General features: G+C 46.5%; 1 protein-coding gene across 2 annotated transcripts in view; it reads right to left on the minus strand.

The window, feature by feature from the left end:
* LOC144496918 (class I histocompatibility antigen, F10 alpha chain-like) overlaps nucleotides 1-20,984 on the minus strand; it is a 52,442-nt gene that overhangs the window by 13,676 nt on the left and 17,782 nt on the right. Inside the window, exon 2 of one of the 2 annotated variants that reach the window (XM_078217535.1) lies at nucleotides 19,343-19,603. In XM_078217535.1, coding sequence (XP_078073661.1) covers nucleotides 19,343-19,603 — 261 coding nt within the window. Of the gene's footprint in view, nucleotides 1-3,772; nucleotides 4,018-19,342; nucleotides 19,604-20,984 lie in introns of those variants that run through there. The other variant, XM_078217536.1, reaches the window with a different exon arrangement.

The raw sequence follows: 20,984 nt of genomic DNA on the forward strand, positions 1-20,984 counted from the left end.
AACGTGGGTCAGTGTGGGGTTACACTGTGTCTCCTGCCAGCACAATATGGCCTTCTGCGCATTCACACTGGTCCATACAGACATCACTCTGATTAACCCAGCCTGCCAGAAGGCCTTTAAATTGAAGTATGTCCATCCTTCAGTAACAGCATCCCACTTTGTTATACTGTAAAGAGAGGGCGGAGTGAGAGACAGAGTCAGAGTAAGTTGTGGCTGTGAGACACAGGTTGTAAAATAAAGTATTGGTTCCAGGAAACCTTGCAAAGTCTGTTTTTTACTTAAAAATGTTCTGTCAAAGAGACAGAAGATGCAATCTCACCTCTTGGTGATATTGGAGACAAGCACAGTATCAATCTAAAGTAAAGTTAAAGTTTATTTATTAGTCACAAGTAGGCTTACATTCACACTGCAATGAAGTTACTGTGAAAATTTCCCAGATGCCACACTCCGGCGTGTGTTCGGGTACACAGAGAGAATTCAGCATGGCCAATGCTGTAGGAGGAAACCAGAGCACCCAGAGGAAACCCATGCAGACACAGGGAGAACGTGCAAACTCCACACAGACAGTGACCCAATCCGGGAATCAAACCCAGGTCCCTGGCACTGTGAGGCAGCAGTGCGAGCCACTGTGCCTCGTTCCACCCTAATTTCACACTCAACCTCTCTGACCTATTGTAATCTCTGCAGGTTTCAGACAGAAATGCTTTTTGAAATGAATGATTTTGTGTTCGGGTATTTCTGAGACCAGGGCACATTTATTTACTTATTAATTCAGATGTAATGAAGTGAGACAGTTTTATCTGTGGGCCCAGTGAGTGCACATTGCACAACACTTCTGTGTTTGAGGGGAAATGTTGCTTCCTATTTCACATGGTTAGAAATCACTAGAACTGCTCGTATGTGGCAGAGAACAGAGTTGCTGGAGGGGGGTGGGGTGTCGGGGGGGAGGGGGTTTGGGGGGGTGGTGCTATTCAACTTTGCTAGCACGGATCGAAAAGTAGAACACTTATTAAAAATTAGAGACCTGTGTGTACAACACAGAAGTGTTGTGCAATGTGCATTCACTGGGCCCACAGATAAAACTGTCTCACTTCATTACATCTGAATTAATAAGTAAATAAATGTGCCCTGGTCTCAGAAATACCCGAACACAAAATCATTCATTTCAAAAAGCATTTCTGTCTGAAACCTGCAGAGATTACAAGAGCGGCACGGTAGCCCAGTGGTTAGCACTGCTGCTTCACGGCTCCAGGGTCCCGGGTTCGATTCTCGGGTCACTGTCTGTGCGGAGTGTGCACATTCTCCTCGTGTCTGCGTGGGTTTCCTCCGGGTGCTCCGGTTTCCTCCCACAGTCCAAAGATGTGCGGGTTCGGTTGATTGGCCAGGTTAAAAAAAAAATTGCCCCTTAGAGTCCTGGGATGTGTCGGTTAGAGGGATTAGTGGGTAAAATATGTGGGGGTAGGGCCTGGGTGGGATTGTGGTCGGTGCAGACTCGATGGGCCGAATGGCCTCCTTCTGCACTGTAGGGTTTCTATGATGATGATTTTCTATGATTTCCTTCTCCGAATCTTGGAGCGATCGGGATTTTCAAATGAGGAAAAGTTGAGCAGGTTGGGATTTATTCATTGGAGTTTAGAAAAATGAGAGGTAATCTCACTGAAACGTTAGATTCTGATAGGGATTGATAGGGTAGATACTGAAAGATTCTTTCTGTTAGTGAGCAATAAAACATGAGGGCACAGCCTCAGGATAAGAGGTGAATCATTTAAGATGAGGAAAATTTTCTTCACTGAAAGGATTGTGAATCTTTGGGATTCTCTACCCCAGGGAATTGTGGATGCATCATTACTGAACATATTGAAGACAGACAGATTTGTGGTGTCTCAGCGAATGGAGGTGTACAGAGAGTAGGAGTGAAAATGGAGATGAGGTAGAAAATCAGCTCTGATTGTGTTGAATGATGGAACAGGCGCAAGAGGATGAAGGGATTATTCCTTCTGTTATCTCTCATGTTCTTTCCTGACTGAGGATTAATATCTAACCCTGGCACTTCCAACTCACAACTCATCACCCACAGAAATCACGGCACACAGAGGGACCAGCACTATCAGCACCTCTGTGATGTTGTCCCTCATTGTGTGAGCTGTGTCCTGTATTGATACTGTCTCTCAGTCTGTGAGCTGTGTCCTGTATTAATACTGTCCCTCTCAGTGTGTGAGCTGTGTCCTGTACTGATACTTTCCCTCTCAGTGTGTGAGCTGTGTCCTGTACTGATACTGTCCCTCTCAGTGTGTGAGCTGTGTCCTGTACTGATCCTGTCCCTCTCAGTGTGTGAGCTCTGTGCTGTACTTGATTTGAAAAAGGTAATAGGTGATAAGGCAGAGTTAAATTGAAAGGAAAAATGGTGCACAAAGAAACAGTATTTGGAGATTGGATGCTTGGATCAGCGTAGGGAAATTTGAATGTTTGGGAGAAAGTCGAAAGGAAGAAACAAATAGTGCGAGATCACGGAGATGTGAGACCAAAGATTAGGTTATTGAATCAGGATGAAGAAATGGATCTCGCTGCTTTTCAGAAATGGGCCGTTGATGTCTGGTTGGTGGAATATCAGAAGTAGGTTAGAAAAAAGAAATTAAACACTGTCGCTGCAAGAGTGGGTCAGAGGCTGGGAATTTGGTGGAGAGTAACTCAGCTCCTCGGCAAAAGTGCTATTTAGGAAGTCGGTGCAGACTCGATGGGCCGAATGGCCTCCTTCGGCACGACAAGGATTCTATGGTTGAGTTTATTCAGACAACAACTGAAGAGAGGGAGAGGGGAGGGGAAGATTGTTGATGTTCTGTGAATTCCGTGTTGAAGTTGGAAGATTCTGGGTGAAGTGAGGCAGTTTGATGCTGTTGTCCGGATTGTAACCGCGGGGAGACAGACCTGGGGCAATGCCATTGAGATGATGGAAAATGAGCTGCAGGATTGACTGTTGTCGGAAAGAGAGAAAGTTAAAATAAGTTTCAAACCGAAACAGTGACTGAAGCGGATCCTCGGCTTCCGGGTGGGAGAAATTAAACAGGAAAATTCCAGTGAAATAGAAATTAGAGTGAGTGAAAGGAAATTCAGATTGTGTCCCCAGAATTGAGAAAATAAAACAAGTTACACTTTTTAGGTTGAGAAAGTTTATAGAAGTTTTGGAATTGAAACACACTCTGTTGGAAACTCCGCCCTCTGTTGTTTCAATGTAACAATCTTCAATGTTTCCTTTTTTGTTATTTGTGAAACGCGGTTTTCCCTTAATTTCAACAACAGACATTAGTGAAGTGAGAAGATGTGATGGAATTTATTTTATCCCCTTTTAAAAGGCACGTGCTACATTTGTCAGGTTGAAAAGATCCAGAGTGAAACTTGAAGTGCTGTGAGAAAGAATTGTGTGTACAGATGTGTGTGTGTAAACTCCCTGTTAGTGAATGAAGAAAGGCTGTGTGAATGCTCTGTGTTGCAGTTCCTTCAGACCGGCTCCAACTCTGATGTGTTTTCCTGAAAGTGGTTAGGTCGAAAGGGGAAATAACAGTTAAAAGTTTTGAAACTGGAAACTTGTTGCCGCTCCAATGAAACTCTGTTGAAGCTGGTGAAGCATGTGGGATTTCTAATCCAGATACAAATTCACATCTGTCAGAGTGGCGTCGTTTCTTAAATTTTGGCGGTGTCATTTCGAATTGAGGAGCGGAATTTAAGGTGATTGTTGGTGGATTATCCTTGTGTTTAAAATCTCCATAAAACTCACCCTGGGGAACAATCGGGACTTTATCTTCTGATCTATTTTGCTCCAAGGTTTTTATTCGGAAATATCCAGTTTGAAATGGTGAATCCACAAGACTTGAAGAAATATCTTTGTTCTGCTGAAACTGCCATGACTCTGAGAACATTGTAACCCAGTCTCTTTTTGAAATCGCGGTGATAATGATTCCTTCACCGAACGTCTTCTAATTTAGAATTAACCCATTCAGCTCCGAGCAGGATGAGCCTTTTCTGTTTTATAAACACACACACATCCGCACAGGTAACAATTGTGTCCAATACTGCAAAGTGTAACAATATTTCCAACAGTGACAAGAATTGGAAACTTAGCTGCAGATACGAATTTGTACAAAGACTTTGATATTTCAAAGATACTTGTGATTTGCCAAGACAGAGTGCTTGGGAATGGGAGATCTTGACTTGAGCACACTATCCAATGGAGTTTTTGTTTAAGTATTTTATCAGTGTCACAAGTCGGCTTACATTAACACTGCAATTAAGTTACTGTGAAAATCCCCTAGTCGCTACACTCAGGCACCTGTTGCTGAGGGAGAATTTAGCATGGTCAATGCACCTCACCAGCACATCTTTTGGACTGTGGGAGGAAACCCACACAGACACGGGCAGAACGTGTCTCAACCTCTTATATACCTCTATTAGGTGTCCTCTCATCCTAAATCTCCTCTCCACCCACACAGGCAGTGACCCAAGCCGGGAATCGAACCTGGGTCCTTGGTGCTGCCCCATTGCACTCACTTAAAGAAACATGAAAAAGGGGCAGAAGAAATTGGAATTCACAAATTCATCACATGTGAATTAATATTTTAAAATGCTTCAGGAGAAATTTGCTGGGATTTAAAATACACTTTCGCTCCTTTCTATGAATGTTCAGAAGTAAACTATACATGGGGCTTTCTCAATTTGAGATTATTTGAAAAATGTAAGTATCATTTAATCTTCGGCTGAAGTAATGAGATGTCACCGAAGATAAGGAGCAAACATGTCAGTGCCAGAAATCAAATTCAATGTCAAAAAATTATATTTGACTGTCAACATTATCCAAGGCTCCCAGTTGAGATCGGATGGAAAATAATGGGATGTTTGTCCGAGGAGAGTGATTGAGAGAGAGATGTAGTGTTAGGGAACATACACATTGCACACATATTAGCATCATCATGGGTGTAATCTGGTATTGAGATATATTTTACAGAAAGGAAAATAGTTTAGACTGGTAATTTGCTGACTTACTCTTGGTGATGTTTGTGCCCTTGTATAGAGGAAGGTTTCTAACCAGCTCATAAGATTTTTAGACAGAATGCGTTCTCTCAAAAGACAGAACACGAGTAAAGAGTTAAATGATTCTTACAACAAGCTGACAAAAATCGTTTACACATATGTAAATGCAGGATCAGAATCAAACAAGTAGTTATGATTTCAAAACATATATATTGATATTTTAGTCATATAGAAACATAGAAACACAGAAAATCTACAGCACAGAACAGGCCCTTCGGCCCCACAAGTTGTGCCGAACATATCCCTACCTTTTAGGCCTACCTATAACCCTCCATCCTATTAAGTCCCATGTACTCATCCAGGAGTCTCTTAAAAGACCCTATTGAGTTTGCCTCCACCAACACTGACGGCAGCTGATTCCACTCGCCCACCACCCTCTGTGTGAAAAGCTTCCCCCTAACATTTCCCCTGTACCTACCCCCCAGCACCTTAAACCTGTGTCCTCTCGTAGCAGCCATTTCCACCCTGGGAAAAAGCCTCTGAGAGTCCACCCGATCTATGCCTCTCAACCTCTTATATACCTCTATTAGGTCTCCTCTCATCCTACGTCTCTCCAAGAAGAAAAGACCGAGCTCCCTCAGCCTATCCTCATAAGGCATGCCACTCAATCCAGACAACATCCTTGTAAATCTCCTCTCCACCCTTTCAATCTTTTCCACATCCTTCCTGTAATGAGGCGACCAGAACTGAGCACAGTACTCCAAGTGGGGTCTGACGAGGGTCTTATATAGCTGCATCATTATCCCCGGACTCCTAAACTCAATCCATCAATTGATAAAGGCCAGCACACCATATGCCTTCTTGACCACCTCCTCCACCTGCGGGGCCGATTTTAGAGTCCTATGGACCCGGACCCCAACGTCCTTCTGATCCTCTACCATACTAAGAGTCCTTCCCTTTATATTGTACTCCTTCATCCCATTTGACCTGCCAAAATGGACCACTACACATTTATCTGGGTTGAAGTCTATCTGCCACTTCTCCACCCAGTCTTGCATCCTATCTATGTCCCTCTGTAACTTCTGACATCCCTCCAGACTATCCACAACCCCACCAACCTTCGTGTCGTCGGCAAACTTACCAACCCATCCCTCCACTTCCTCATCCAGGTCATTTATGAAAATGACAAACGGCAAGGGTCCCAGAACAGATCCCTGGGGCACACCACTGGTGACCGACCTCCAATTAGAAAAAGACCCATCTATACACACTCTCTGCCTCCTTGGGGCAAGCCAGTTCTGGATACACAGGGCAGCAGCCCCTTGGATCCCATGCCCTCTCACTTTTTCGAGAAGCCTTGCATGGGGGACCTTATCGAATGCCTTGCTAAAATCCATATAAACCACATCTACCGCTTTCCCTTCGTCAATGTGTTTAGTCACATTTTCGAAGAACTCCACCAGGCTCGGAAGAAACGATCTGCCTTTGACAAAGGCATCTGAGTATTCTTGAACATACTAAACCTCTCTAAATGCTCATAAATCCTGTCCCTCAGGGTCTTCTCCATCAGCTTACCAACCACTGAGGTTAGACTCACCGGTCGGTAATTTCCTGGACTATCCCTATTCCCCTTCTTGAAAATAGGAACCACATCCACAGTCCTCCAATCCTCCGGCACCGCTCCCGTCTCCATCGACGACACAAAGATCATCGCCAGAGGCTCTGCAATCTCTTCCCTCGCCTCCCACAGTAACCTGGGGTACATCCCATCCAGACCCGGCGACTTATCTATCTTGATGCCATTCAAATATTTCAGCACAACTTCTTTGCTGAAGTCCACATACTCAATCTTTTCAGTCCACCGCAGGCCCACAGTACATCCACCCATGTCCTTCTCCTCTGAGAAAACCGAGGCAAAATACTCATTAAGCACCTCTGCCATTTCTACTGGTTCCGTACTGATTTTCCCGCCTTCACCTTTTTTAGGCCCTATTCTTAAATGTATTATTCACATCAGCCAAAGCGAGCTCCCGCAAGTTATGATGGTAAAGGCGAATATTTTAAAACCAAAGGCCTGGGAACCTAATAATTAGAAAAATTCATATCAGAAAGTTTCATAACTCATAAACAATATTATGAATAAGGTTCAGTCACTGATCACACAGAATAGATATGTTCCAAGACATGGGATCACATGTCTAGCCATCTTGGCAGTGAGCTGGTGGGAACATCCACTTTGACCTCTGCAGTAGTGTCTATCGTAACCTGGCAACAGTGAAGGAGCTTCAGCCAAGAAGAGAGTTAGCGTCCGGATTCAATGGACGAATGAGATACCATTATGCTGGAAGGCACAATGCAGTTGGCTGAGGTACTTGACAGAGATTTATATTGATGTGTATATACTAAATGTAATTGATTTTAATGTCAGGTGGGAATGATTGAGAAGAAAAAACTACAATTGATCTGTTTTTGATTGTATATGCCAGATCTATTGAAGAGGTTTTGTCACTCTGCAACAGAGCTACTTAATCCTTTGGTGGTCTCCAGGCAGCTGCTTGTTTTTCTTTTAAATAAATGTTCTGTCTTTATACAGAGATATCTGCCTCGTGAGTTTTGTATTGTCCATAGTTTAAGATTGCACCGGTCATCTTGAAATACCCCACAACACCTTGTCCATGATAGTTTCGAATAAAATAACAATTGATAGGCTGGTCATTATGAAAGGCCATGGGACCATGCAGTGGGGTGTAAGCAAAGACCCCACAACAGGACCCCTGTCTCCCCTTCCCCGCCCCCCCCCCCCCCCATGCCAAGAAATAATGCTGGGATCCGAATGCTCGTGTGATTGGATGAGTGTCATTCTGTTACGTGTGAAGTAGGAACTATACGATCAGTGAGGAGAAGCTTCAGCCTGAGTGAGACAGAGACCAAAGGAGTAAATTTGGGAATGTGGTTCCAAGTGGAAATTTAACTCGTAAATCTTTTGCACGTTCAGTTTTCGAGTGAAGGCCAAATTCTGACCTAAAACCAGCAGCCTTCAAGTAAGTTAAATAGCCTAGCTGCCCCGGGCTGTCTGTCGGTGTGTATCTTCTGTGAAAACCATTGTTGGAAGGTGAAAACAGAAGTAGAATTCAGCAAGCACACCCACAGTACCCCTGCAATGGCCATTTTACAGGTATATCTCAAATCTCTCTCTCTCCCTGACTGTGGAATTCAGGCAAGTCAGCAAGAAATGCACCTGAAAAGAAAACTGGGAAGCTTCACCACCAAACTACAGAACACTGGATTCACAAAACTGACTCTTCACCTGCTGAAGCCAACTCCACTGGAAGCTTGAATCGCAACGGCTTATGAGGAGCCATGGTAAATAGAGATGACACGTTTACCTTAGCAGAGGATCAAAAACCAGGGGCACAGATTTAAAGTAATGTTAGAAAGATCAGGGGGGAAATGAGGAAACAGTTTTTCACCCAGAGGGTGGGAGGAACCCGGGACCCACTGTCTGAAAGGATGGTAGAGGCAGAAACTCTCACCACATTGAGTCAATTCTTGGATGTCGAGTTGAAGTGCTGTGATCTACAGAGCTGCAGACCGAGTACAGGAAGGTGAGATTAGGCTGGAGAGCTCTTCATTACGATGGGCTGAATGGCCTCACTTTCGATCATAAATTTTCGACCATTCAACATTCTACCCACACAACACCAGCTAAATCCATCAGAGCCCCAAACACCGGCGAAACCCATCAGACCCCAAACACCAGCTAAACCCATCAGACCCCAAACACCAGCAAAAAACATCAGACCCCAAACACCAGCTAAACCCATCAAAGTCCCAAACACCAGAAAAACCCATCAGAGCCCCAAACACCAGCAAAACCCATCAGAGCCCCAAACACCAGCTAAACCCATCAGAGCCCCAAACACCAGCAAAACCCATCAGAGCCCAAAACACCAGCAAAGCCCATCAATTCCACAAACACCAGCAAAACCCATCAGAGCCCCAAACACCAGCAAAACCCATCAGAGCCCCAAACACCAGCAAAGCCCATCAATTCCACAAACACCAGCAAAACCCATCTGACCCCAAACACCAGCAAAACCCACCAGACCCCCAAACACAAGCTAAACCCATCAGAGCCCCAAACACCAGCAAAACTCATCAGACCCCAAACACCAGCAAAACCCATCAATTCCACAAACACCAGCAAAACCCATCAGACCCCCAAACACCAGCTAAACCCATCAGATCCCCAATCACCAGCTAAACCCATCAGAGCCCCAAACACCAACAAAATGCATCAGTCTGTTCAGCCTCTCAGTTGCAGTCCAGTAATAAAAGATGATGCAAGTCCCGCTTCTTCACAAACTCACTTTATCCTCTTTTACAACTCCACATACATCCCCAACACCCAGTGCCACCTGAAACCCCTTTATATATCCCGGAAAGTCTATTAAACAATTAACATACAAATCTGGTCTAAAGTAGAAGGTTGCAGTTAGCCTTTCCGAACACAGTCCCCTTCCTCGACAGAAAACACAAAGAACATTGTATTACCACGTCCCCATTTGTTTTATTTATAGAAAGATATGACCTTCTTTGACAATGTCCAAAGGTTTCTTTGAACTTGCCCCTCTTTTTCTAAAGCAATCGGAGAATTGATAACTACTATCAACCTTTTTATCTTTTGATATTTCACCGTTGTCCAACATTTGCCTTAAGCTGACTATGTCTATTCGTAACTTTTTCTCATTTACACTCTTTGTGGAGCGCAAACTTCCCCAAAGTGCTTATTGTCAATGTGACACTCAAATGGGTATTTTACCCAAATCCTCTCACCCCAAAATCTCTGTCAGTATCTGGGATATGAAAGAAGCCATATCCACTGCCTCTACACGGCGCAATGTCTCAGCGGCCAATGTGCTTTTTACCACTCTCCTTATTTTCTTTGTTTCCCATACAAGAAGGCAACATTTACCATTTTCCCCCAAAAGAAAGATTGTAAAACCTCCTGCACTTGAAAACCCATCACGCAAATTGGCATAGGATGCATGATTATAAATGGTGAGTTTCAGGTGCCTAAGATCACCCAAAAAAGGGAACCTCAAAACACATTCCTACATTTTTAGTTTGACCAACATTTTGTTTGCTCTCATTATGTCTTCCACCCTAGGACATCAAAATTACCGTCCAGTCTGGTCTGCCAGGCCAATTCAGTTGACCAATCAAACTTTGGTGTCCCTCCTTTTCCATTTTAAAAACCACTGCGTCCATTTGTGAAGCCCTAACGTGAATAATTGCTCCTGGGCTGAGACTCTCCAAATAAGATTGCTGACGTAAAGTGACACCTGACTCCTCTGTCCAATTTCCAGCTCAATATATTTGAAAGCCCCTGAAGCCGGACTTCCAATCCTGAATTCCTTCCTCAGCCCAGAAATCACAATGATTTCAAAATCACTGCTACCACTCCACAAAAAATCATCGGTGTGCATCACAAAGAGACCAGAATGTTTTCCTTCATGGTGCCAGGATCTGGTTTCAACTGGCAACAGCCTAACTTTAACAAAACTCCGACCTTTCCAAAAGTACCAAACTCTAGATGCATCATTCAGTCCATATCCACATTTATTTAACTTCCAGGATACCCATTCTGTGTTAGCTGCCTCTTTAGGATGGAGAAAAATGCCTCTGAAGCTGATGCCCCTGCAAAAAGGTAGCTTTAATATCGATAGATTTGCATTCCCAGGCCTTTGTAGCTAACAGCCAAGATGATCTTTAAAATACCCTTTCCTGCCATGGGTGAATACACCCTGACATCCTGGTCTCCTAAATTTTCTTCAGATCCCCTTGCCACAAGCCTGGCCTTTGCCTTGTAGGTTCCATCAAGAAGCATCATCACCAGCTAAATCCATCAGACCTCCAAACACCAGCAAAACCCATCAGACCCCAAACACCAGCAAAACCCATCAGACCCCCAAACACCAGCAAGTCCCTCAGAGCCCCAAACACCAGCTAAACCCATCAGACCCCCAAACACCAGCAAAACTTATAAGTTCTACTCCACACCCCAAACATTCAGCAAATGACCAGACTCATCACAAAACACGACTGATGTTAAATCCTGTGGGAATGACAGACCCCAGTGGCCGACTTCAGGGAAAACTCTGGGAATTCTGACTTCCTTAAGGAAATTGAGCAGCTTAGCGGAGGCTGTCCAGGGTGACATGTTTCCGGATGTCTCGACACCTCAACACCCACAATGTCTCCACCCTCAGACTGTACAGGAGCAGCCGTCTCCAGAAGGCCAGTCTCAAAGCTCAGTGTTGGATTGGATGAGCTGCTCTTTAGTGACTATCCAGCGAGAGACAGACACTGAGCTCACATCCCACCCACCAGATTGTACAGCTAAATCCAGCGGGAATATCCCAGTTAGAAGGATCAGCTCCCAATATTGATCAATACAGTTCATACCTCATGAACGCATGGAGGAGCTGGATGAGGAATCCCCACCATCAGAAGCTGTTAAAGGAAGGAGAGGCATTAAAAACTGCTCATTTTCACAGAGACAGAGACTGTGGATTTGAGAATGAGAGAGACAAAGAGAGACACAGAGAAAGAAAGAGGTTCTCTCACACACATACTGACTGTGACACACAGAAATACACACACACACACACACACACACACACGGTGTTTGATGATCAGCTTACTATTTGTAGGATTGTAGTCGTTCTTCCCTCTCCCTGTAAAACAAGGAATGTTCAGTGAGTGACGAGACTGAGAGAAAATCAGAGACAGAGGCTGGAACTCTCACTCGCACTGAGCCCCGACAACACAATTCTGAAATCCTCACTCTCAGCCTGACCGGGACCCTCACTCCCACCCTGACCCTGGACCCTCACTCCCGTCCTGTCCCTCGACCCTCACTCCGACCCTGACCCTGGATCCTCACTCCCATCCTGTCCCTAGATCCTCACTCCCACCCTGACCTGGATCCTCACTCCCATCCTGTCCCTAGACCCTCACTCCCACCCTGATCCTGAACTCCCACCCTGACCCTGGACCCTCACTCCCACCCTGACCCTGGACCATCACTCCCACTCTGACCGGGACCCTCACTCCCACCCTGACCCTGGACCCTCACTCTGACCTAAGCCCCTCACAGATATCCTGAACTCCATCCGCAATCTGAGACCCTTCCCACAATTCTCAGACACTCTCCCTTTATCTTGAGCCCCTTATCCTCCCTGTCCCAACTCTGAGGCTCTTCCACCCACTCTGTGACCCCCCCCACACCAACCTGAGACCCACAGCCTGAGCCACCCCCACCCTGGAATACTCTCCCACAATCCCTCCCCCCAGTGAGGAGCTGCTATTTTCCCTCCAATTCCTACCTTTCTTGTTGTAGATGATGACAGCCACAATGATGAGAGCGATGAGCACGAGGACCCCGACCACAATCCCGACAGTAACAGCAACCTGGGAGCGAGACTTTGGTTCTGTTAGAGAGAGAATCAGAGAGACTGAGTGAATCAGGGAGAGGGAAAAGTGAGAATCAGAGTGAGAGAATGGGAGAGAATGGGAGAGAGAGAGAGGGCTAGCATCTAAGAGTGAATGAGGGAGTGAATGAGAGATAGAAAAAGCTCAGAGAGTGAAAATGAGAGAGTGAATCAGGGAGAAAGAAAGAGAAATGTAAGAGTGAGAATGAGAGAGGAAGAAAGAGAAATGAGAGAGTGTATCAGAGTGAGAGAGAGAATCAGGAAACACAGGATATACGACACAGAAACCGGCCATTCGGCCCTTCCAGTTGATAGTGGTGTTAATGTTCTACTTGAGCCTCCTCCTATCTTTTTTTCTCGTCTAATTCGACCATTTTAACTCTATTCCCCTCTCCCTCATTTGCTTGTCTATCCTCCCCTTAAACTACACTGTTCAGTTCAGCCATTCCCTGTGGCAGCGAGCTCCACATTCTCATCACTCTTTGGGTGAAGAGGTTTCTCATGAATTCCCCATTGGGTTTCTTGTATTGATGGCCACTGGATATGCTCTTCCCACAAGAGGAACACTCGCAATGTGTCCGCTCCATCAAAAAACCTTTCATAATTTTAAATCCTCGATTAAATCAACCCTCAGCCTTCTGTTTTCCCGAGAGCAGAGACCCAGCCAGTCAATCCTTTCCTGAGATGTCCACCCACTTATTTCTGGAATCATCTCTGTAAATCTTCTCTACACTCTCTCCCCTGACTCGATATCCTTTGTGTGAAATGGTGACCGGAACTGCACATGGTCTTTAAATGTGGTCTAACCAAGGTTTGGCAATAACGTCCCTGCTTTACAATTCTATTCCTCGAGAAGTAAAACCTGGTTTTCGATTGTATTTTGTTTATTGTCTAACCTGTAACTCTATGTTTACTGATTGGTGTATTTGTACATCAAGATTCCCTTTGTTCCTCAACACTAACTATTCATCGTTAACTGAAAAATACCTCACGTTTATCTGTGCTGAACTTTATTCACCAACTATTTGTTCAAGTTTATTCATGTCCTTTTAATTTATTCCAGTTCTCCTCAATATCAAATAATTCCCCCAATTTGGTGTTATCTGCAAATTAAGAAATTGTGTTTTTGATTCCAATATCCAAGTTATGGAGTGTAAGTTGTGAATAGCAGTGATCCCAACACTGATCCTTGTGGAATGATGCAGGAACCCAGCACATCAGTGCAAAAGATAAAGCCGAAGTATTCGCAGCAATCTTCAGCCTGAAGTGCCGAGTGGATGATCCATCTCGGCCTCCTCCAGTGGTCCCCAGCATCACAGATACCAGTCTCCAGATCATTCGATTCACTTCACGTGATATCAAGAAACGGTTGGAGGCAAAGGCAATGGGCCCTGATCACATTCCACCAATAGCATTGAAGACTTGTGTTCCAGAACTTGCCGATCCCCAAGCCAAGCTCTTCCAGTACAGTTACAACACTGGCATCTACCCAACAATGTGGAAAATTGCCCAGGTATGCTCTGCACACAAAAAGCAGGGCAAATCCAACCCGGCCAATTACCGCCCAATCAGTCTACTATCGATCACCAGTAAAGTGATGGAATGGGTCATCGACAGTGCTATCATGCAGCACCTGCTCAGCGACGCCCAGTTTAGGTTTCACCAGGGTCACTCAGCTCCTGACCTCATTACAGCCTTGGTTCAAACATGGACAAAAGAGCTGAATTCCAGAGGTGAGGTGAGAGTGACAGCCCTTGACATCCAGGCCAAATTTGACCGAGTGCGGCATCAAGGAGCCCCAGCAAAACTGGAATCAGTGGGTATCAGGGGGCAAACTCTCCGCTGGTTGGAGTCAGACCTGGTACATAGGAAGATGGTTGTGGTTGTGGAGGGTCAGTCACCTCAGCTCAACGACATCTCTGCAGGAGTCCCTCAGGTAGTGTCCTCGGCCCAATAATCTTCAGCTGCTTCATCAACGACCTTCCCTCCAACAATAGGTCGGAAGTGGGGATGTTCGCCGATGATTGCACAATGTTCAGCACCATTCGCGACTCCTCAGATACTGAAGCATTCCATGTTCAAATGCAACAAGATCTGGACAATATCCAGGCTTGGGCTGACAAGTGGCAAATAACATTCGAGCCACACAAATTACAGGCAATGACCATCACCAATACAAGACACTCTAACCACCGCCCCTTAACATTCAGTGGTGTAACCATCACTGAATCCCCCACTGTCAACATCCTTGGGGTTACCATTGACTAGAAACTCACTGGACTCACCACATAAACACAGTGGCTGCAAGACAGGTCAGAGGTGAGGAAAACTGTGGCAAGTAACTCACCTCCAGACTCCCCAGAGCCTATTCACCATTTACAAGGCACAAGTCAGGAGTGTGATGGAATACTCCCCTCTTGCCTGGATGGGTGCAGCTCCAACAACACTCAAGAAGCTTGACACCATCCAGGACAAAGCAGCCCGCTTGATTGGCACCACATCTATAAATATTCAATCCGTCTACCACCGACGCTCAGTAGCAGCAGTGTGTACTATCTACAAGATGCACTGCAGCAATTCACTGAAGATCCTTAGACAGCACCTTCCAAACACACGATCACTTCCATCTAGAAGGACAAGGACAGCAGATAAATGGGAAGATCACCACCTGCAAGTTCCCCTCCAAGCCACTCACCATCCTGACTTGCAAATATATCACCGTTCCTTCGAGGTCACTGGGTCAAAATCCTAGAATTCCCTCCCTAACAGCATTGTCACCACCACCTTCTCAAGGGCAACTAGGGATGGGCAATAAATGCTGGTCAGCCAGCGACACCCATGTCCCACGAATGAATTTTTAAAAAATCATTTTCCACTTTCTGTCACTCCGAATAACTCCCTTTCCTCACACTCTCTGCTTTCTGTCCCAAAGTCAGTGAGTGATCCATTCTGTCACTCATCCCCTAACTCCACATGCTTTGACCTTGTCAATCAGTCCATCATGAACACCCTTTTCTATTACATTTGAAAAATTATATGATATTATATCTATTACATTACCATTGTCTATTCCCTCTGTTACATCCTCAATTGTGTGCAGTTCTGGTCACCTGGATGTGGAAGCGCTGGAAAGAGTGCAGAGGAGATTTACCAGGATACTGCCTGGTTTGGAGGGTAGGTCTTATGAGGAAAGGTTGAGGGAGCTAGGGCTGTTCTCTCTGGAGCGGTGGAGGCTGAGGGGAGACTTAATCGAGGTGTATAAAATGATGAAGGGGATAGATAGAGTGAACGTTCAAAGACTATTTCCTCGGGTGGATGGAGCTATTACGAGGGGGCATAACTATAGGGTTCATGGTGGGAGATATAGGAAGGATATCAGAGGTAGGTTCTTTACACAGAGAGTGGTTGGGGTGTGGAATGGACTGCCTGCAGTGATAATGGAGTCAGACACTTTAGGAACATTTAAGCGGTTATTGGATAGGCACATGGAGCACACCAGGATGATAGGGAGTGGGATAGCTTGATCTTGGTTTCAGATAAAGCTCGGCACAACATCGTGGGCTGAAGGGCCTGTTCTGTGCTGTACTGTTCGATGTTCTAAAAATCCACTCAGTGGAGTAAAACAAGATTTTCCATTTCAAAATCTGTGCTGAATATTCATTGTTATAGGATTTGATTCTAGATTTTCATGAATTGTCTCCAATTGAAGGAATTCCATTATTTTTCTGAATATTGATCTTAATCTGACTGACATAAACTTCCAGGATGCACTGGGTCCTGTCCGACTGTAATATTTGATTTATTGTCACATGTATTGGTACACAGTGAAAAGTATTGTTTTTTGGAGATACTGGGCCCTGTCTATCCTCTAATATCCCAGGCACACCATGCCCTTCCTCCTGTAACATCCCAGGATACACCAGGCCCTGTCTACCCTCTAATATCCCAGGCACACTGGGCCCTACCTCCTGTAATATCCTATGATACCCTGGGTCATCGCATACAGTAATATCCCAGGATACACCAGGCGCTGTAAGGCTGCAATATCTCAGGATACACTAGGATTTGTCCTTTTATAATATCCCAGAATACACTGCATTCTGTATTACTGCAGTATCCCAGGATACACTCGGTCCTGTCAGGCTGCAATATCCCAGATACACTGGGCCCCACCATACTGTAATATCCCAGAACACCCCAGGTCCAGATTTACTCTAAGGTCCAATGATACACCAGGCCCTGTGCGACTGTAATATGATGTGGAGATGCCGGCGTTGGACTGGGGTAAACACAGTAAGAAGTCTCACAACACCAGGTTAAAGTCCAACAGGTTTATTTGGTAGCAAAAGCCACACAAGCTTTCGGAGCTCGAAGCCCCTGAAGAAGGGGCTTACAGCTCCGAAAGCTTGTGTGGCTTTTGCGACCATATTAACCTGTTGGACTTTAACCTGGTGTTGTTAAACTTCCGACTGTAATATCCCATGGTACACTATATCATGTCGTACTGTAATATCCCAGGATACACCAGGCCCTGTTATACTGTTCTACCCCAGGATACTCTGGGCTCTGTTGTACTGTAATCCCAGGATACACTGCTACCCGTGCGACAATAATATCCCAAAATGCACTGGGTCTTGTCGTACAATAATATCTCTGGACACACTGGGCTCTGTCATACTCTAATATCCCAATTAAACCAGGCCCTTGTGCACAGTAACATCCGAGGATACACTTGGCCTTGTCCCCACTGTAATATCGCAGGATATACTGGGCCCTGACCAACTAAAGGATCTCATGATACACAGCGCCCTGTCCCACTGTAATGTCCAATAACACAACGGGTCCTGTACCCCCAGTTATTTCCCAGGATGCACCAGGCCTTATCCATCCTGTAATATCCCAGAAGACACTGGATCCTGTTGCACTGTAATACAGCAGGATACAGTGGGGTATGTTTCATGTCAAATCCATGGACACTCAATTATTTCCCTCTAATGGTGGTGCCATGATATATCACACATTGAAGGTTAATATTTATTTTCCTCTCTCTGTATCCCGGGCCTCGGGCTGTCCTCGGCTGACAACTCAGCACTGACCCTCCCTCCTGTGATCCTGGTCTGAGGCTGGGTCCTCTCTCACAGTGAGAAACAGTCTCACCGTAAATCACCACCAGTGTCTCCTTCATCCCGCTGTGTTCCACCCGACAGGAATACTCGGCCTGGTCCTCTGGATCAAACTCTACCCATTTCCGGATCTGGTAGGTGCTGTCGTGATTGGGTAAGATCCCACTGGACAGAGTCTCATCAATCACCACTCCGTCTCTCCACAGATTCACCTCGATGGCTTGAGGTTAAAACCCGGTGACGACACAGGACAGCCGGTTAGAATCACCCAGACGGGTAAAGGACACGACGGGGGCAACTGAGAGAGAAAGAAAGATGAGTCAGTACAGGAACCTCGAGATAGAGAGTCCCGGCATCACCCCCTTCACCGACTCTCACTCCCCCCCTCACTCACCGACTCTCACTCACCCCTCACTCACCGACTCTCACTCCCCCCCTCACTCCCCCCCTCACTCACAGACTCTCACTCCCCGACTCTGACTCCCCGACTCTCACTCCCCCCTCACTCCCCGACTCTCACTCCCCCCTCACTCACCGACTCTCAGTCTCCCCTCACTCACCGACTCTCACTCCCCCCTCACTCACCGACTCTCACTCCCCCCACCCTGACTCACCGACTCTCACTCCCCCCCTCACTCACCGACTCTCACTCCCCCCCTCACTCACCGACTCTCACTCCTCCCTCACTCACCGACTCTCAGTCTCCCCTCACTCACCGACTCTCACTCCCCCCTCACTCACCGACTCTCACTTCCCCCCTCACTCACCGACTCTCACTCCCCCCTCACTCACCGACTCTCACTCCCCGACTCTCACTCCCCCCTCACTTGCCGACTCTCACTCCCCCCTCACTCACCGACTCTCACTCGCCCCTCACTCACCAACTCTCACCCCCCCCTCACTCACCGACTCTCACTCCCCCCTCACTCACCGACTCTCACTCCCCCCTCACTTACCGACTCTCACTCCCCCCTCACTCACCGACTCTCACTCCCCCCTCACTCACCGACTCTCACTCCCCCCTCACTCACCCAATCTCACTCCCCCCTCACTCACCGACTCTCACTCCCCCCCTCACTCACCGACTCTCACTCCCCCCTCACTCACCGACTCTCAATTCACTCTGTCCGTACTCCAGGTATTTTCTCAGCCACTCGATACACTCCACCTCCAGGTAATGTTTCAATCGCTGAATGTGTCCAGTCTGCCGGTCGCACCTGTTTTTGATGCTCTCCCCCCAGGGCACTGGGGTCACCCACACCATGTGCTCCTTGTCCAAACTGAGAACATCATGTCCGTCCCACCCGTACTGGCTGAATCCACTCGTGGTCCCATCATCCCGTAGGTCACAGCCAGTCATCATCTGGCAGACATGGACCCCTGTGGATCAGAAACACAAACAGCCAATCAGAGACAGTCCCAATGAGCGATCCCACCTGTACAGCCAATCAGAACGTGTCTCACTGGGCGATCTCATCCCACCAGCCAATCAACATCAACTACACCCTCCCACTCCGCTCACACACAGCCAATCAGAGCCAGCTCGCTGGACACAATCCCTCCACACATTCACAGCCAATCACATTTCCTGTCACATCTCCAATCGCAGCCAATCAGCCTCTGGCTCCCAGTCCCTAATCCACTCTGGGTTTCTCCTCATTCCCACCTGGATCCCCGGGTGCTGGGAGAGTGAGCACTCACCTCCTGTCTGGTTGGTGTGGGACATGTAGAGCGGAATATCAGCTTTCAAATACATCTCCTGCTCCTCTGTGAAGATCTTCTTCCGCTCCCAGGCTGCCGGACCCTCGCTCTCCACCATCCACTGCTCCCGGGGGATCAGCTCCCTCCGATCGCTGTCGTACAAAACAAACTGGACACCGTCCACATAAACGACAGCCACAAACTCCGGGAAATCCGGGATCAAAGTCATTCCCGTGAAGAAATACCGCAGAGAGTGAGAGCCTGAAATACAGAGAGAGAGAATTCAGGATATACACCCTAAAAACACCATCACCCTCACACACACACACACACAGATCAGGGCATGAACCCCAAAACACTGAATGAAAACTGAGAGCTAGACCTCCACCCAGCCTGGCATTGCCCCTCTCACACCCCATCACTCACTGACCCAGGGTTAATGCCCCAGTACCCAGCCTGACATTGCCCCTCTCACACCCCATCACTCACCTGCAGACACCTCTCCACACAGAAGGACCAGCTCTATCAGTCCAATCATTGCTGCTTCCCTCATGTTGGGGGAATCATTTGGAGGAAACTCTTATTCAAAGAATGGCCATTTCCTCAACTCACTCCTTCTGTCTTTTCCTGTTCACACTGAGCCTCAATCTGATTGGACACAAAATAGGATTGAACCAATCAGAATAAAGAGATTCAGTGAGTCATCAGTTTCCAGCAGAATAGACACAAACAGGATGAGGAACTTCCTCAATGTTGAGAATTGTCCAATCGGCTAAATAAAGTTGGTTATCTCACGGTGGCACAGTGATTAGCACTGCTGCCTCACAGTGCCAGGGACCCGGGTTCAATTCCAGTCTTGGGTCACTCTCTGTGGGTAACTGTCTGGGTGCCCCAGTTTCCTCCCACACTCCCAAAATGGGTGGGTTAGGTGAATATGCCATACCAAATTGCCCTTTAGTGTCCAAGATGTGTGCATCAGGGGATTAGCCATGGTAAATACGTAGAGCTCCAGTGGTAGGGCCAGGGTGAAGGTGCTTTGTGTTAAAGTTGGTGCTGACTCCATGGGCTGAATGGGCTCCTTCTATGATGCTGACTTCATCAGCGATCCGAGTGAATGAGCTGAAAGGAGTTTGATAGAGGGACAGAGGGAAGGACATTTGAGCTAACCATTCAATTAGATCACCGCTGATCTGAACTCCAGTTTCTGACAATATCCCATATCCTTAGATATCATTATCAATGCTGCAACTGTACAGGACCTTGGTGAGACCACATTTGGAATATTGTGTGCGGTTCTGGTCACCTCACTATAAGAAGGATGTGGAGACACTGGAAAGAGTGCAAAGGAGATTTACCAGGATGCTGCCTGGTTTGGAGGGTAGGTCTTATGAGGAAAGGTTGAGGGAACTTGGGCTTTTCTCTTTGGAGCGGAGGAGGTTGAGAGGAGACTTGATAGAGGTTTATAAGATGATGAGGGGGATAGATAGAGTGAACGTTCAAAGACTATTTCCTCGGGTGAATGGAGTGGTAACTAGGGGGCATAACTATAGGTTTCATGGTGGGAGATATAGGAAGGATGTCCGAGGTAGGTTTTTTACTCAGAGAGTGGTTGGGGTGTGGAATGGACTGCCTGCAGGGATAG

This window comes from Mustelus asterias, chromosome 8, assembly GCF_964213995.1.
Source record: "Mustelus asterias chromosome 8, sMusAst1.hap1.1, whole genome shotgun sequence".
In the NCBI taxonomy this organism is placed as follows: domain Eukaryota; kingdom Metazoa; phylum Chordata; class Chondrichthyes; order Carcharhiniformes; family Triakidae; genus Mustelus; species Mustelus asterias.